General features: G+C 40.6%; 1 protein-coding gene across 3 annotated transcripts in view; it reads right to left on the reverse strand.

The window, feature by feature from the left end:
* nlgn3a (neuroligin 3a) overlaps window positions 1-14,985 on the reverse strand; it is a 169,354-nt gene that overhangs the window by 109,944 nt on the left and 44,425 nt on the right. For 2 of the 3 annotated variants that reach the window (XM_026279856.1, XM_026279857.1), the window contains one exon: window positions 3,040-3,099. The exons of the other annotated variant lie outside the window; for it this stretch is intronic. In XM_026279856.1, coding sequence (XP_026135641.1) covers window positions 3,040-3,099 — 60 coding nt within the window. The remainder of the gene's footprint in view (window positions 1-3,039; window positions 3,100-14,985) is intronic. 3 annotated transcript variants of the gene reach the window in all.

The following is a 14,985-nucleotide window of genomic DNA, read 5'->3' on the forward strand; positions in this document are numbered from 1 at the left end:
AAAAATTTCCAGTCTGTTCCTTCAACTGTTGGCACAAAATTAAACGACCAGGCATACATCCAATTTGGGCAGTTGTTAATTTAACCCATCCTGTGTGACGGTGGGTACTGAACTCTGTTCTAGTCTGGAGGCCGACTGAAATCCATCCTAACACCCAAGCAGGTGGAGCTGGCCTGCCCACTGGCACCATGGGAAAAGGGCTGGTGTCTGGAGGAGGGAAGGGCTCTTTTGTCCAATTAGGGCACATGGATAAGCAAGCCAAGCAATAGCTATATGCATCTGTTTGTCAGCAGTGGGGATGAGAGCAGACACAGGAGACAAGGTAAGTCTTCTTTGAGCCAAATGCAATATATTACTACTGCCGTGCTCCACATACAGAATTAGCTCCCTGTGCCCAAACACACACCTAATGTACCAGTACCGTAAAAGCATACCTTAGTGCAAACTGTACTGGTAGGATGTGTTATAGCTTTGTTAAGTAGCACCTGAGGTTGACTTAATTGCCAATGATGTTCTACAGACGATAGGTACTGCAATCTGTTTGTGCCAAGCCTGTTGACTGAAATAAGGCCAACAGCTTGCTAGTTACATTATGTCATATGAGCTCAGTCTATTTCAGAGCTAAAGACAGACATCTGGGCTAAACCCCAAGTCCCAATGTATTCGTCCTATACATAAACCAGATTATGACTGTTCACAAATAAAAGCTTGGACATAATACTGACATATTAACTTCCTTTTACACCCAATTCCTACCTAGAAGTGGATAAATGGGGATTCCGCTTTAGTGAGCAGAAAAAGATGGAAAGACTGGGATGTGTTCGCACAGTTGCCTTAATTTATGCCTAAAGGCTCCTGGCTGACCCGGCTGAGGGTTAAGTGTGTGGTGATGTCGGCTAGAATTGTTTGCCAAGGAAGACTGGCCTAGATTCACAATGATACTACTGTATGTAGTCAGAGAGGAGTAGAGGTTGTAAGGTGAACAATGTGTCATGCTCACTATTGCTATATTTCACAAATATGCAGTGGCAGCTCAGTTCTAGTTTCTGTGTCCGGGTATAGTTCCTTTGACTTGCACGCCTTGTTAGACAAAGGGGGATACTGATATATAGTTGGCTCAAGTGGAATATCATTTCAGCGCTGTTCAAGTGTCAAAACTAATTTGTATAACTCTTACATTTGATAACTTCAGTGTAGGCTCATCTATTTACTAACCACAGTTTCCCAGTCTAGGCCAGCTCATTTGCCACCTTTGCCTGCTTTGTATTCTTGCTTTATTTTCATGTTCCGGTATGCTTCACAAGCCATGTTCCCTATTGTCACTGTAGATGCCATACCCCTGAGCCATTCAGAGTCAAGATAAAATAGGCAGGCCATTGATGCAGGGTAATTGGCACCTCATGCAAAAGCATGCCTTGGGCTAGAACATGGACATCTTGGTGGACTACATCTCTATCCAGAGCTGAATCCACGTCCCACTGGGACTGCTATGGCCATAAATGCAACCTCCAGACCAAGTGGAAAAGCCTCTGGAAGGACACACTGCTGATGCCTACCTACTGGATTTTTCACGGAGAGCCACCACATTTGCACAAGTCAGAAATTGGATTGTCTGAACCAGCCAATTGCAAACGTAATGCCACCGCTTTAGATTGGAAGTCCAAATCCTCCCGAGGGAAGCTTCCCTACACGTGGAGGGCTAAGACGTGTGCATTACAAGGCCTCTGCCTCCGCTGGTATTGAAGAAAGTGTATCGATTAACACTGCTGTTAATACTGCTGACTGAGTCGCTTCAAACGTGAGGTGCTTCAGTTTGCATTTCAGCCTTGGACACTGCTGTGCAGTACAACAGTTGAATGGCAAACACAAAGCCAGTGTACCTGGTTTGTTGCAGCACCTGAACACAAGAGCTGAGAACTGAGAGTAGCACTTGGTCTAAACCAACAAAGAACAGTAGAGGGGTACAGCTACACCATAAATCCAGCACCGAACAAGTCCCTCACCTATAAAATCTATTGTCAGTTCAGAAGCATAAAGGAACAATAATAACACGCTTTGAGATAGATTCTGGGGTTTAAGCCTTTCACAGTAACTTGGGAAGAATACTTTCCCTATTCTAATCTCACCAGAAATCCACCCTGAGCCCAGAATATCCCAAGATAAATGCTGAAATTGAACAATGCTCTTGCTGATTGGCAACTTCTCTCACGCGCATGCTTTTTCCTCCTCCGTTGCTAATCCTCTTACCACAACTTGTCAGCCTCTCTCTCCTCATCTAAATCCATTCGCCTGTTTTAAAAACTGTGTTGTGACACCCCATGCTTGCCTCATATGTGTCTCCATGTTGCTGAATACAGACTGCACTAGTCCTGCATGCTAGAAATATATATATAGGAGCCAATCCACAAAAAAATACATTTGAATTACCATATCATGAAAAATGTCTTTGCACTGTATTATGGCCTAGGATCAAATTCTATACTATTCTATATAGCTATTACACGACTAAATGAGACTCCATCCATCTGAGTCTGTGACAAGTCTGCGTCCTTTAAAAAACTGTACTCGAGTCCCAGTTCCTCAACTCTAAAATGTAGTACTTCATGTACAAATATCTATGATTAGCTAAGAGATCGTGTTGATAATAAAAACTAATAAAATTCTAAGTACATTTTTGTAACTTTTGTATGATACATACTTTTGAGTCTATGTTGGGTTGTGAAGCAAAACCAGTTGAGAACCACTGAACTAATTAAAATAATGCAAGGCTCAGATATAGCATATACAACAGAAACAGAAGAAAGAGAAAACATACAAAACCCCGCTACACCAACGCAATTCACTCTCACTCTTGAAAATCTCCCTGACATGCTAAGTCTTGAAGTATACCAGACACTCCACATCCTCCACAGACACACAAAGACTTAGATGACTCTTGAGAGAAGATAAAAAGATGCAAAAGGGAGGGCTGCATTCAAAGTACAGAAAAAAAAAAAAAATCCAAGACATGCAATTGTCTTTCGTCACCAAAGTGAATACCTTCATCTTCATCACCGTCGTTATCGGATAAATCTTCGCCCTGTTTTTTGGAATGGGTTCCTGTTAGTAAAGCAGGGGAAATACAGAGAAGTACAGGAGAATTCAAAATAGTATGATCACCAAGACAAGAAATGAAAAAAATAAACTATACATGTGATTAATATTAAACAGCATTCATTAACTTACATGAAACTGGCCAATAACAGAAATCACTTTAGTGTATAACATGATTGTTTATGTATACAGAATCAATTTCACATAATGTGCACCGATAAGAACACAATCTAATAAGAGGATTGAACTTGCTGACATTTGATTAAATGGCTAAAACATGACAGATAATTATGTCTACATAATAGCAGAATATTAAAATAAATTGTCAGTTGCGTTTGACTCTTATTAAGTCGGTTCTTTATATTACATATACATACAGATTAATTTTTTCAAACAAAGTGGTACAATACAATGAGTGCTCAGAGTTTCATTAAAATAAATGACATACTTTTCAGAAGGTCAAGAGCTTATCACACTATACATAAATAAAAAAGCATTAAAAGAGGAAAGCTACAATTTGTAATGATAGCAAAAACTTCATTATCAGCCTTTCTGTTTTAAAATGTCTGAATATAGTTGTGACTCTGCCGTTCAAAGTACAATAATTTCGACATTAGCGTACATTAAAATGAAAGCTACAGTTCCTCTTCCAGAACAACACAGATGCATCTAATTACATCACATCACCAATGTCATCAACAGTGTTTGTACAGATACAGTTGGAGCATCAGCACATTCTTTGATCAACATGTTTTGTTGCTCCGGGAAAGCATTTACAGTATGTCAAACTAGCATGGCCCTTGGCGTAACCCTAACCCTAAAATCTGTTGGGTCAATTTGGATGCTGCTCCAGGAACTTGCCCTACTTGGCAAAATCATTATCACCCAGTGATTCATGTCTTAAATCTCTTCGGAAAAGATTAGAGTAGTGAAGTCAATCTTTTAAAGCGCTTTTTTATGAAACTCTTAAAAATGCATGATTTTTCTTTTTGTTTTGTATGAAATGCTGTTTTAGATGTGCATTGGAGGCCACTAGGTGTGTTGCATCACACTGTGAGGTTAAGTTGAAGTAATGCATTGTTTGAGAGAGGTGGCAGCTGTGACACCTGAGGCGAGAAAGCTCTGTCACTTCAAATGTCCTTTATAGTGCATCTGGATTTAATGGCATCATGTTGCAGTTCCCATAAACTCTGATATTTTTCATTGAGAATATTCAAAGTCCCAACATGTCTGCATTAATATGGCAGATGTTAAACACATCAGTGGAAATCAGATTTTTAAACACTTCAAATCAAATGCATAATCCTTGGATTTATCAACCATTGATAACATCAATGAATGATGAATTCAGGCTGGATTTGATGTCGTTTCTTATGCATAGGCAATTAATATTTTACATTTATAGGTCAAACGCTGCATTCATTTGATTTCAGTAATTTAGCCCTAGGAGTTTTAAGAAGGATTTTATAATAAAGCTGGTTCCTTAAAAATACCATAAACAATTAATTTTTATATACTTTGCATAATGTTTTGAAATCCAATTTTAATGTTTTTTAATGTTTTACCTTTACATTATAAATATGATATAAATGAACAAGTTAGTCACTAGACTGATTCAAAATGATAACATGAGATTTTTTGATCTTTTTGACCATTTCATTAAATATTTCTATATTCTATTCTCTCTGATATTGCTTTGCATTCATCGCCCTTTCACTGCAGAGTTTCATCTGTATCAGCATTAAAACATAAATGTTGAAGAACCGTTGACAGAAAATGACTGCACCAGTTCTGAATAAGATTCCCATCCCACTATAGCACTTTCTATAATATAAGCCTCAGAGGACGGCAGTCCATCTGGTCTCCACACACTAGTGTTTTTACAGTGAGCTAATACAGCCTCTGTGACCTATGCGTCAGTGTAAAGAGCTCCCAATGTAAAGTGCATCCCATTCTGAAGAGCAGGAGAAGAGGGTCAAAGTGACAATGGATTGAGCCCAGATTTACATATCGGAAAGGGCACAATGTGGCAAGGGAACTAATGCCGAAATGTTGACTTCTAACAATCCAAGATGGTATTCACTTTCCTGTCTGTCTCAAACCCTCCTGTGGTCTTCTTGCATTCTCTCTCATTCCTCGGCATTTGTCATAGTATTTTATCTTTTGTTACTTCTGGAAATTTAGCGCACACAGATTTTAGTATCAACCTGAGGTGAAAGATTGACTGGAAACCAAATTTACTTCTGTAACGTGTGGTATTTCCAAGTGCAGCATGATTAAAATGCAGAGTGGGAACTTATTTTATCAATAAGGAATCGACAGGCTGGCGAAAACTGCCGTTCTACAGAACAGACCAGGTCATATTCATTAATATGAATAATACCTGTAGAAAGCTATCCGTTAGCATTCCCATTCATCTCAATGGCAGTTGCTCAGTTGGCCTGTGACGGTAAAACCTTTTTGCTGCCATCTGTGTTCCTGACCCCTAAACCTAACCAATATAAAAGCAGCCTAGTCTCTTTGTTAATATGTAGTCATTCATATCTAACATTTACAGTTACAAAAACAGATTTGAACAGCTAAACCTAAACATAAACAAATAATTGCAATCATTTCATTAAAAAAATAGCACCAAAGCAGTCCAAACGACAACATGCAGCAGTATCAGCTACCTTGAGAGCGTGAAAGGGTTTTTATTTGCTATTATTGCCATAAACTAAGACTAATGAATTGTGTATAGTCATACCAGGAACATGTATTAAGCAAGTAAACAGGGCCAATTTTGACTTGATGTCGACTTTAAGGGTTAAGGAGACTGTAAAGGACAGCCAAAAATTTACACCAGGGCTTTAGTAGCCCAGAGGACTTTTATATCACAGGCCTTTTGTTTTTATTAGAAGTGCTGGATAAATAGAGGAGCGCATTATGAGCTGTCCTTGGCGTTAACTGCTGCGGCAATAACCAAGAGTGACTGCTTATGAAAAAGAAGCGTGGTCGGAAACCGATGATTACATTAGGATGGCTGAAATATTTCATTGAAACCCTCGGATGTTTCTATCGAAGATATACATTCTGTTTACCTTCTGTTTTTGGAGTGCCTCTTAAGATGAAATGAAGCAGCGACGTATAGATCACAAAAACAGCTACAGCCGACCTTGGAAGAATAAGTGGCCCTTTATAGAAGGACTAACAACAAAGAGCGTTTGGAAGACACTGTGCTCTGAACAGACAGATATACTGGGCCAGAGAGCAGTGTGGGATCCCAACAAAAACTTCCTGGATAAGCTGTGTCTTGCATTTCAAGTCAAACTGAATGAAGTGCCACTGGCAAGACTCCGCTCACGCCAGGCCTATGGGCAGCCACACATTTAAAAGAACTGTTCCATATCAAGCGGAGAGGACATCCGCTTCCCTTGTGCCTTTCTTCCTTAACTTCCGCCCACCCCTTTCTCCATTTATGCCATTGCTGTTTGCCATGCAACTTCGCCTGCAGCTACATCCGCACACTTCTCAAACCTCGGTAAAGTCGAGCTATCCGAAAGCGGTTTCCATGCCATTTTATTGTCTGTCATTGCTCAGTCGGAGCCTAGTTCAGATTCCAACACTTAGCAGTTTCCATCACGTTGGCAGACTGCTGGAATATGACGGCTTGTCCAATTCACTGTGAACTCATCTTTCTCGTGAAAAAAAGAAAAAGAAAAAAAACTCCCGCTACTCTCTGAATGCTGTGTAAATGGGCTCTCTGGTTTGATCGCACCTAATACCCTTCTCTCAAGACAATTAAACTGCACCAATTCTCTCTTAACAAGTGATTTGTCGGAGCCCATTTGAAACATGACAGAAACAGCTCCCTGTTTCATAGGATATGTGTAGCCAACATCAGAATATTATGTTAATAAAAGCAAATTAACATAATTGATCCTGTAGTTGGGGAATGGTTTTAATGCAGTTTTTAAAAATGCCCTTTAGGCATTAAACGTTCTGTTAACAGCATGATGCATCCCAGAGAATTCTTAAACAGATAAAAACTAGACACACTGAAAATTGCATTGAAGTATAGCCTACAGTACTCATTAGAAGTGCCTCCTGCTAGAATCATACACACAGATTCAATCTAAAATATTCAGCACACTATATATATATATGTAGTTAAGTTCATTAATGGTCTTGCGAAAATGCTTTAGATAAATCCTATGCATTAACATTAGTTACTGCAATAGCTAAAATTAACTATAAATGAACACCTTTAAGGCTATTAATCTTAGTTAGTGTTAATTTCTACTGAAGTTGTATAAATTAGCATTAGTTAATGCAGGGGGTCTGTGACCCTGGGGAATCTGCAGAAGCTCCACTAATTATTATCTGAGCTCAACCAAAGATAAGCTGAAGCTCAAGTAAATATTGTCTCTCCCACAGAAAATATGTAATGTACAAATATAAAATCATGTAAATAAAGAATGATAACTTTAATGACCAAGTGTATAAATAACATTCATTTGGTACAACAGTTATTATATGGACATGTTGTTATAGACTGGGATATATATATATATATATATATATATATATATATATATATATATATATATATATATATATATATATATATATATATATATATATATATATAGTTGTTGTTTTTTTTCATCAGAGGCCAAGGAAGCTCAAAAAAGTCCACTGAAATTTATATTAAATGGAAATTCATAACATTTAAAAAACAAAAAAACAAAACATTTTTTTTTATATCTGTGGAATATCTTTATATCTTTGGAATATCTTTATTAAGTGGTGAATAATAACTTTTTATAATTATTTTTTCTGACTTTTTAAGTTTAATTTAATCAAATTTTACACTAACCAGACATTGGTCTTTTTATATAGTTCAGTTTTTATCAAATTATTTTTATTTATTTATATATTCAGTAGAAAAGAGCCTGGATCAGTCTTGGAAATTAATTGGTAAAATGTGACTTGATGACTGAATAATTGGTGCATATTATTTTAAAATAAAAACATATAAAAGGCAAACACCGCAATTTTCCTGATGGAATGCGCTGCTTCACTTGGAAATACATGAATAAAATTATGGAATTAAATGTTTTTTTTTATTTGATTTTTAATTTATTTATTTTTGCAAATGCAAAACAGTTGTATCCAAATGTGTTTATGATGGCTCTGAAGATCAAATTCTGTCTCAAAAGTACCCCGTGAACCAGCAAACCTTATATGACAATGCAAATAAAAAACGGCAATTACATTATATGCAATAGTTAAAATTTTTGGGATTAGAAATACGATTTTAAACCAAATGAGGGATTATGATATTTTGTTATTTACTCTTGTTTTTTTGCATCCTTCAAAAGCTCTTAACAAATCATCCTTCTGGTAATGGATTGAAGTGTTTGTGCGTGCTAATGTTCCCCAGAAGAACGACTACATGGACTTTAATGTGTTCACTCACTGTAACCTGAAACACCTTTCATACAGGTTTGTGTGTGTCTCATTCAGTCTGAAAGTACCTCTATTCCGTCTCACATTTTCAGCTTTTCTACCTAACATAATGTCTTGATAAATTTTTCTTTTGTAAATCCCTAGGGCAAATTGGGTTGAAACAGCTCGACAGAGTGGATAGACCATCAACAGGCTCTTAGAGCACAAGCGTACTGTTGCCTGGCAACCCTTACTGATGATTTTATGTTATGCAAATTTGCCGGAATTTACATAAGATTTCATGTTGCTGCACGTTGAGACTAATAGGTTATTTTTTGTGTGTGTGTGATCAAAAAGATTGCACTCCAGAAACGAAAACCCTAATTTTAGAGTTGGGAATCGTGCTTTCTAATGCAAATGTTTTATGTTTGCGTTTGCCAAGTTCAAAACTTCAACCGCTGTTATGTTAATATATTATGTGCTATTAAGATAATCAAGGCATAGCCCTTGTGAAAATGCAAACAGTTCATTACACATAAAAATGTCTAGAGGCTTCAGTATTGAAATAGAACCTCTCATTTTACACAGCCACTCATTTACTGAAAACAAAACCAGCATTCAGAAGGGTTTCTTTAGTGTTCATTTAAGCCATCAGCAATCATATTTGTAGATTCAGGAAATCTAAGAATATTACGCTTCTAGTAAAGGAAATAAATGCTAGCTGCTCTTGTTCCTGACCCATATACAGACAGAAGGCACCTCTGGGGAGGGCTCGTTCCCTTTAGACTTTCCCTCACACCACATAGATCATTTAACCGACAGCGCAAACTCACTGCAAATTTGTTCCAAACTGTAGTTTCCCCCTGAACGCAGTTGTTAATAGTTCAGCAGCAGCTGCTGCTGTGTAAAGACATTGGTTTTGATGCTTAGCTGTTATTTACTTTTCTCTTAACAAGATCACGGGAGACTGCGACAGTAGCGTGTTTAGTGATTTCCAGGGAACCTGCTGCCAAAATCTGACGCACAACACAATGCCATTATTTTCCGGACACCCCTTCTACAAATGTGACAGATATTGCATGTTATTTTGCTATTTTTAATCTTTCACACCTAGGGATAAAACATTTTGTTTAAAATGAAGTTGCAGTGTATATGTAAGCTGTTTTACTTATATTGAGCAGGTCACCTCATGAGAACAGCCATGTTGAGATCACATGACCAGCCGAAACATTATATTTCCTTATAAATGTAGTGTAGTTTTGCATTCATTGATATATATATATATATATATATATATATATATATATATATATATATATATAGTACATTCCCATATATTTTTGTTTTATAAGTGAATACCACTTTCTTTATCTTTGCAACTGTCTGAAGATGTTCTGGGCAAAACTGGATTGTGGAATAAATATATAATAGCTTAATGTATATTTCTAGTGCATTTCTATATCAGCTGAATTTGCAAAATGATAACCCAGCAGTGCAACACAAACAAACCCTTGCAAGTGCACCTTAGATGTTTTTATATTATGTTTTGAAAATTTTATTCTAATAATACATATTTTTTAAAAGCTATCCAAAAGTAGCACAGTTTAAGTGTACTAAATTCAAGTACTAATGCACAAATTACTGCCAGACAATATTATTATACTGTCATAATACACTTTTGTGTGTGTGTGCTGCTTGTTATTTACTAGTTTTGGGTCCCTGTATCTCGCCTAACCTGATTTTACCAAGTGAGACATGTTCCTGGGACAACATCGTTGTTGACCCTGGAACAACATTGTGATTAACCAATCAAATTTGAAGAACCAGTTTATAGATTTTGTGAAGTTTACGCTTAAAATCAGTGTTTGGTGCTTGTACATCAGTGTCATTCATCTATCATTTCCTCTGATTTTAGGGATTACTCATGGTTAAGGTTAGGTTTAGGTGTAGGGATATGGTTAAGAATATATTTTTGGAGTAAAATGTTGTTCCAGGGTCAACAAAATATGTTGACCTAGGAACACATCGGACTTGGCAAAATCAGGACGTGCCTGTATCTCAGTTCCATTATTAAAGATAAAAAAAAAAAAAAAAAAAACATGCATAGACAATATAAACTTAATGTTTTCTTTAAAAATACAAATTGAGTAGTTAAGAGAAGGTGGCTCTTAAGGTTGTTCCTCTTAAAGCAAGCTTTAATAGACTTCACCGTAATGGGAATGATTCTCCCAAAAATGCTATCATTATAAAAGCACCAGTGGCAGGCAAGACAACATCTATGAACTGAAAATAATTTAGACTTATCTTTCAGTTCATGAAAGCAGATAAATATCTTATGACTGAGGACTCTATGGAAGAGGGACTGCTACAGACATGGTTTCGAAGGTGCAGCCACAAAACCCAAGCAAATCGTTTACAAATCCAACTTTCACACAACATCTGTAAAGTGCTGTTTACAGAAATAACATCAGAAGTTCATCCATCTAAAAGTAGCAGGTCCCTCCATTAAAACAACATCTCAAAGAGCAACCATTTTAGAAGAATTGAGGGTTTTAACAAAAATACAGGCTTCACATTTCTGTTTTTAAAATGTTTGTGTAAACTTCCACCATGACCTCTAATATTCACTTCTGTATAATTTCTGTAAAAGCTATCATGCTATTTCTTATCAAAAAAATTTAGAGCAGAGGAGTGAGTCTAAATTATTTTGCTGTTGTTGACAGAAAGTCACAGATGCTGCCTTTACAGCTTAAGCTGTTTTAAACTCACAACATTCTTTAATGGAATTCAATGCAATTCAATAAATTCCAATGAGAATGGATCACCAAATTCAGCTGTGTTCAAGTTTTTACTCAGCCACTGAATAGTATGTGTGATGGTGGTATTTTTAAGGTTATAATTATTATTGCATAATTATAGCAATGTGTCGACAAATCAGCTTTCTGAGTCCCATAATCAATGAACCCTTTGCTGTCACAGAAGCATTGTTTTTATCACTCTTAAAACTGTGACGACCGGTGTACCCAGAGAGACACAGGGAGAGAGAGTGATCCAATTCCAAGTATGTTTATAAAATGGGGGAATCCAAAACGTAATCCAAAAACAATCCAAGTTCAAAACTTAAAACAATCAGTCCAAAACAAATAAACAAATAAACAAAAGAGGGAACAGGAAAGGAAAAGGAACGGGAACTCGGAGGACAAGAAGACAAAAGGGGGAATCTCGGAAGACGAGAAGGCTGGACATACGAACGATAAGGAAACAACAGGAAAAGGCTGGTATATATAGGGAGGCTAATGACAATAAAGTGACTGCACCTGGTGCAATTAACAGGAGTGCAATTACTGTGATGACAGGACAGGACTAGAGGAATTCTAGTGCCTAGGTTGAAGTGCCTAAGGGGAAGTGAGCCTACTAGTGGACACCCAGGGAAACAGAGACTAGACAGCGTGACTTTACCCCCTCCTCCACGGAGTATCTGCCAGATGCTCCACCCGAACCCAAGGGAAAACCAAAAACACAAAGAGACCAGGAGGGAGGTGGAGCGGCGGAGGACCAGGGTGAGGGACGGAGGGCCAGGTAAAATGGGGTAAACAGAGATAAGAGGACCAGGTACAATGGGAAAACAGAGACAAGAGAAGTGCAACACAAAACAAGGAGTCCAGGAGGGTGGTCGACCGACGGAGGATCAGGGGAGGGAAGGAGGGCCAGGTCCTTAGAGGGAAACAGAAAGAAAGACACAGACAAGAAACCCAGGAGAGAGGTGGACCAGCGGAGGATCAGGGGGAGGGACGGAGGGCCAGGTCCATAGGAGGAAGAAAGACAGAAAATATATAAATAAATAAATAAACACAAAAACACAAGTCCAAGAAGGACATCACGTGATGCCCCCCAGGGCGGAGCAGAAGACCACCACATCCGTGTGGCCGAAGCAGACTCCCCGCCCAGGGCAGAGCAGAAGACCACCACATCCGTGTGTCTGAACCAGACGCCCCCCAGGGCGGAGCAGAAGACCACCACATCCGTGCGGCCGAACCAGACGCCCCCCAGGGCGGAGCAGAAGACCACCACATCTGATCGTCCAAACCAGACGCCCCCCAGGGTGGAGCAGAAGACCACCACATCCGTGCGGCCGAACCAGACGCCCCCCAGGGTGGAGCAGAAGACCCCCACATACGTGCGGCCGAACCAGACGCCCCCCAGGGTGGAGCAGAAGACCACCATCTCCATCTCCATCCTCCCAAATAAACAGGAGGATAAGTCTGATTGGGCAAGTCTGAAACAAAAAACATGAACAAGTTAAGGGTATCCTCCGTGGCCACAGCAGGATCAGTCGGGTGCTCAGAGAGTTTAACTGAGATGTGACGAGGCTCTGGAAGTTCCGCAGAAGCGAGGAGAGACTCTGGTAGATCCTCAGATACGTGGAGAGACTTTGGTAGTTCCTCAGAGACATGGAGAGGCTCTAGTAGTTCCACAGAGAAATGATGAGAATCTGGTACTCCCATGGTGTCCCATGGACTCTGTCCTTGAAGATCACCAGTGACTTGACTCTGTCCTTGAAGATCACCAGTGACTTGACTCTGTCCTTGAAGATCACCAGTGACTTGACTTGACTCTGAAAGGTCAACGGTAACTAGCATTGACTCTGGAAGGTCAGTGGTGACTAGTGCTGACTCTGGAAGGTCAAAAGTGACTAGTCTTGACTCTGGAAAGTCAACGGTGACATGCCCTGACTCTGGAAGGTCAAAGATGACTAACCCTGACTCTGGAAAGTCGCCGGTGACTAACCCTGACTCTGGAAGGTCGACGGTGAGTAACCCTGACTCTGGAGGGTCCACGAGCACCTGACTCGACTCAGGAAGGTCAACAGGAACTATCCCTGACTCCAGAAGTTCAACAGTGACTGACCCTGACTCTGGAAGGTCGATGGTGATTAGCCCTGACTCTGGAAGGTCAACGGTGACTAACCCTGACTCTGGAGGGTCCACGAGCACCTGACTCGACCCTGGAGGATCAACTGGAACCTGACTCAACTCTGGAAAGTCAACTGGCACCTGAGTTGACTTTGGAAGGTCAACAGGAACTAGACCTGAATCTGGAAGGTCAACGGTGACTGACCCTGACTCTGGAAGGTTGATGGTGACTAACCCTGACTCTGGAAGGTCGACGGTGACTAACCCTGACTCTGAAGGGTCCATGAACACCTGACTCGACTCTGGAGGGTCCATGAACACCTGACTCGACTCTGGAGGGCCAACCGGAACCTGACTCAACTCTGGAAAGTCAACGGGCACCTGACTCGACTCTGGAAAGTCAACGGGCACCTGACCTGATTCTGGAGGGTCAACTGGAACATGACTCGACTTTGGATGGTCAACTGGAACCTGACTCGACTCTGGATGGTCAACTGGAACCTGACTCAACTCAGGAGGGTTGACGGAAACCTGACTCAACTCTGGAGGGTCAACGGGAATATGACTCGACTCTGGAGGGTCAACCGGAACCTGACTCAACTCTGGAGGGTCAACGGGAACCTGACTCAACTCAGGAAAGTCCACTGTAGCTGCCATCCTCTGGCTCCGGGCTGGTGGCCATCTTGTACTGTGGTGCTGGCCCAGCCGACGTGACGTGAACAGTCTCTGGATCAGCCGACGCGACGTGAACACTCCTGGGAATCTCTATGATTTTTGACAGCATGGAGAAATAATCCAAAAATGTCTCAGCAGCTATCTTGGGTGTTGGCACTGATCTGGCGGCCATCTTACATCGTGGCGCTGGGTTGATGATCATCTTGTGCTGTGGCACTGGGCTGGCGTCCATCTTGCCTCGTGGTGCTGGGCTGGCGTCCATCTTGTGCTGTGGTGTTGGGCTGGCTTCCATCTTGCCTCGTGGTGCTGGGTTGATGGCCATCTTGTGCAATGGCGCTGGGTCGGCGGCCATTTGGCTGGCGGCGCTGGGCTGGCGGCCATCTTGTGCAGTGGCACTGGGCTGGTGGCCATCTTGTGCAGTGGCGCTGGCTCGGCAGACTTACGCCTCCTTTCCCCTCTCCGTCTACAATGGTGAGAGGGCGGCTCCCATCCGTTCCTCCCGAGTGGAGAGTGAAAGAAAGAGTGATGTGGAGAGTGATGCCGAACCTCCTCTCGACCACTCATTCCTGAGCAACCTCCCCTGGTCCCACGAAACACGACCAGGCGGGTACCCTCAAAACCATTCCTCTCCTGCTCGGTGACTGGGGAGGAAATATGGACAGACATACTGCTGGATCTCAAGTGATGGAGTCCTTCTGTGATGATCGTGTCCCCTTCGTGTATCCAGCCTTCTCGTCCTCCGAGATTCTTCCTTGTCTTCTCGTCCTCCAAGTTCCCGTTCCGTTCCCTTTCCTGTTCCCTCCTTTGTTTATTTGTTTGTTTGCTTTGGACTGCTGTTTTGGTTTTGACCTTGGATTGTTTTTGGATTACGTTT

This window comes from Carassius auratus, chromosome 14 (assembly GCF_003368295.1).
Source record: "Carassius auratus strain Wakin chromosome 14, ASM336829v1, whole genome shotgun sequence".
Lineage (NCBI taxonomy): Eukaryota > Metazoa > Chordata > Actinopteri > Cypriniformes > Cyprinidae > Carassius > Carassius auratus.